General features: G+C 50.2%; 1 gene segment (V, D, J or C); it reads right to left on the bottom strand.

Moving 5' to 3' along the window:
* Positions 1 to 525, bottom strand: LOC122469639. The segment is given in 2 exon segments: positions 1 to 329; positions 415 to 525. Coding segments are annotated over 2 exon segments (360 nt in total).
* Positions 526 to 923: the final 398 nt, after the last annotated feature.

The raw sequence follows: 923 nt of genomic DNA on the forward strand, positions 1-923 counted from the left end.
CACACTGACAACCCCTCACTGTGTCCTTGCACAATGATACACGGCCGTGTCTGTAGACCTCAGACTGCTCAGCTCCATGTAGGCTGTGTTTGTGGATGTGTCTGCTGTCAGGGTGAGTCTGCCATGGAACTTCTGTGCATAGCTTGTAGCACCATCTTCAGGGTCAATGCTTCCCATCCACTCAAACCCTTGTGCAGGAGCCTGTCGCACCCAGTGCATATAGTAATCAGTGAAGCTGTATCCAGATGCTTTGCAGAAGATCTTCACTGATGCCCCAGGCTTCCTCACTTCAGCCCCAGACTGCACCAGCAAAACCTGTGAGTGCACACCTGTAGAGAGGGGACAAGAGTGGATGAAATCAATGTTGACTGGTCCTGGTCCTCTCCTCTGTCCAGGGATTTGGCTGACCATTACCTGTCACCACTGCCAGCAGGTAGAGGATTCTCCAGCTCCATTCCATTGTGAGGGGATGTGTCTCAGGGTCTCCTGTAGAGGATGGCGTTGTACGGTGATGCTCTCAGGGCACAGCCACACCCGTACTTAACCTAGTGCTCTTAGGACTATTTGCATAGTCATGAGACATAGTATTTCATACACAGGACCAGAACCATCTGGAGATGGTCCCAGAGACCGTGTACATTGGGACTCAGCGAGCACCAGTCTAATCCTTGTTTGAGGACATGGGTCCTTGGCCAGGTTCCTGAACTGTGTGCAGACTGAGCTCCTGCCACTGAGTGGTAAGACCTTACAGGAAATTCTCCCCATTGTGGACCAGTGTTGAATGAGGCAGAGACCACCTGAACCTGTTGTTGGCTCTGATATCTGATTGTCTTATTCCTGGATAAGCGTGACTCCAAACTGCTGCACAAAATGGGGTAATAAATGCATCCTGGTTTCCATCTCTTAGATGAAGATATCTAAAA

This window comes from Prionailurus bengalensis, chromosome B3 (assembly GCF_016509475.1).
Source record: "Prionailurus bengalensis isolate Pbe53 chromosome B3, Fcat_Pben_1.1_paternal_pri, whole genome shotgun sequence".
Lineage (NCBI taxonomy): Eukaryota > Metazoa > Chordata > Mammalia > Carnivora > Felidae > Prionailurus > Prionailurus bengalensis.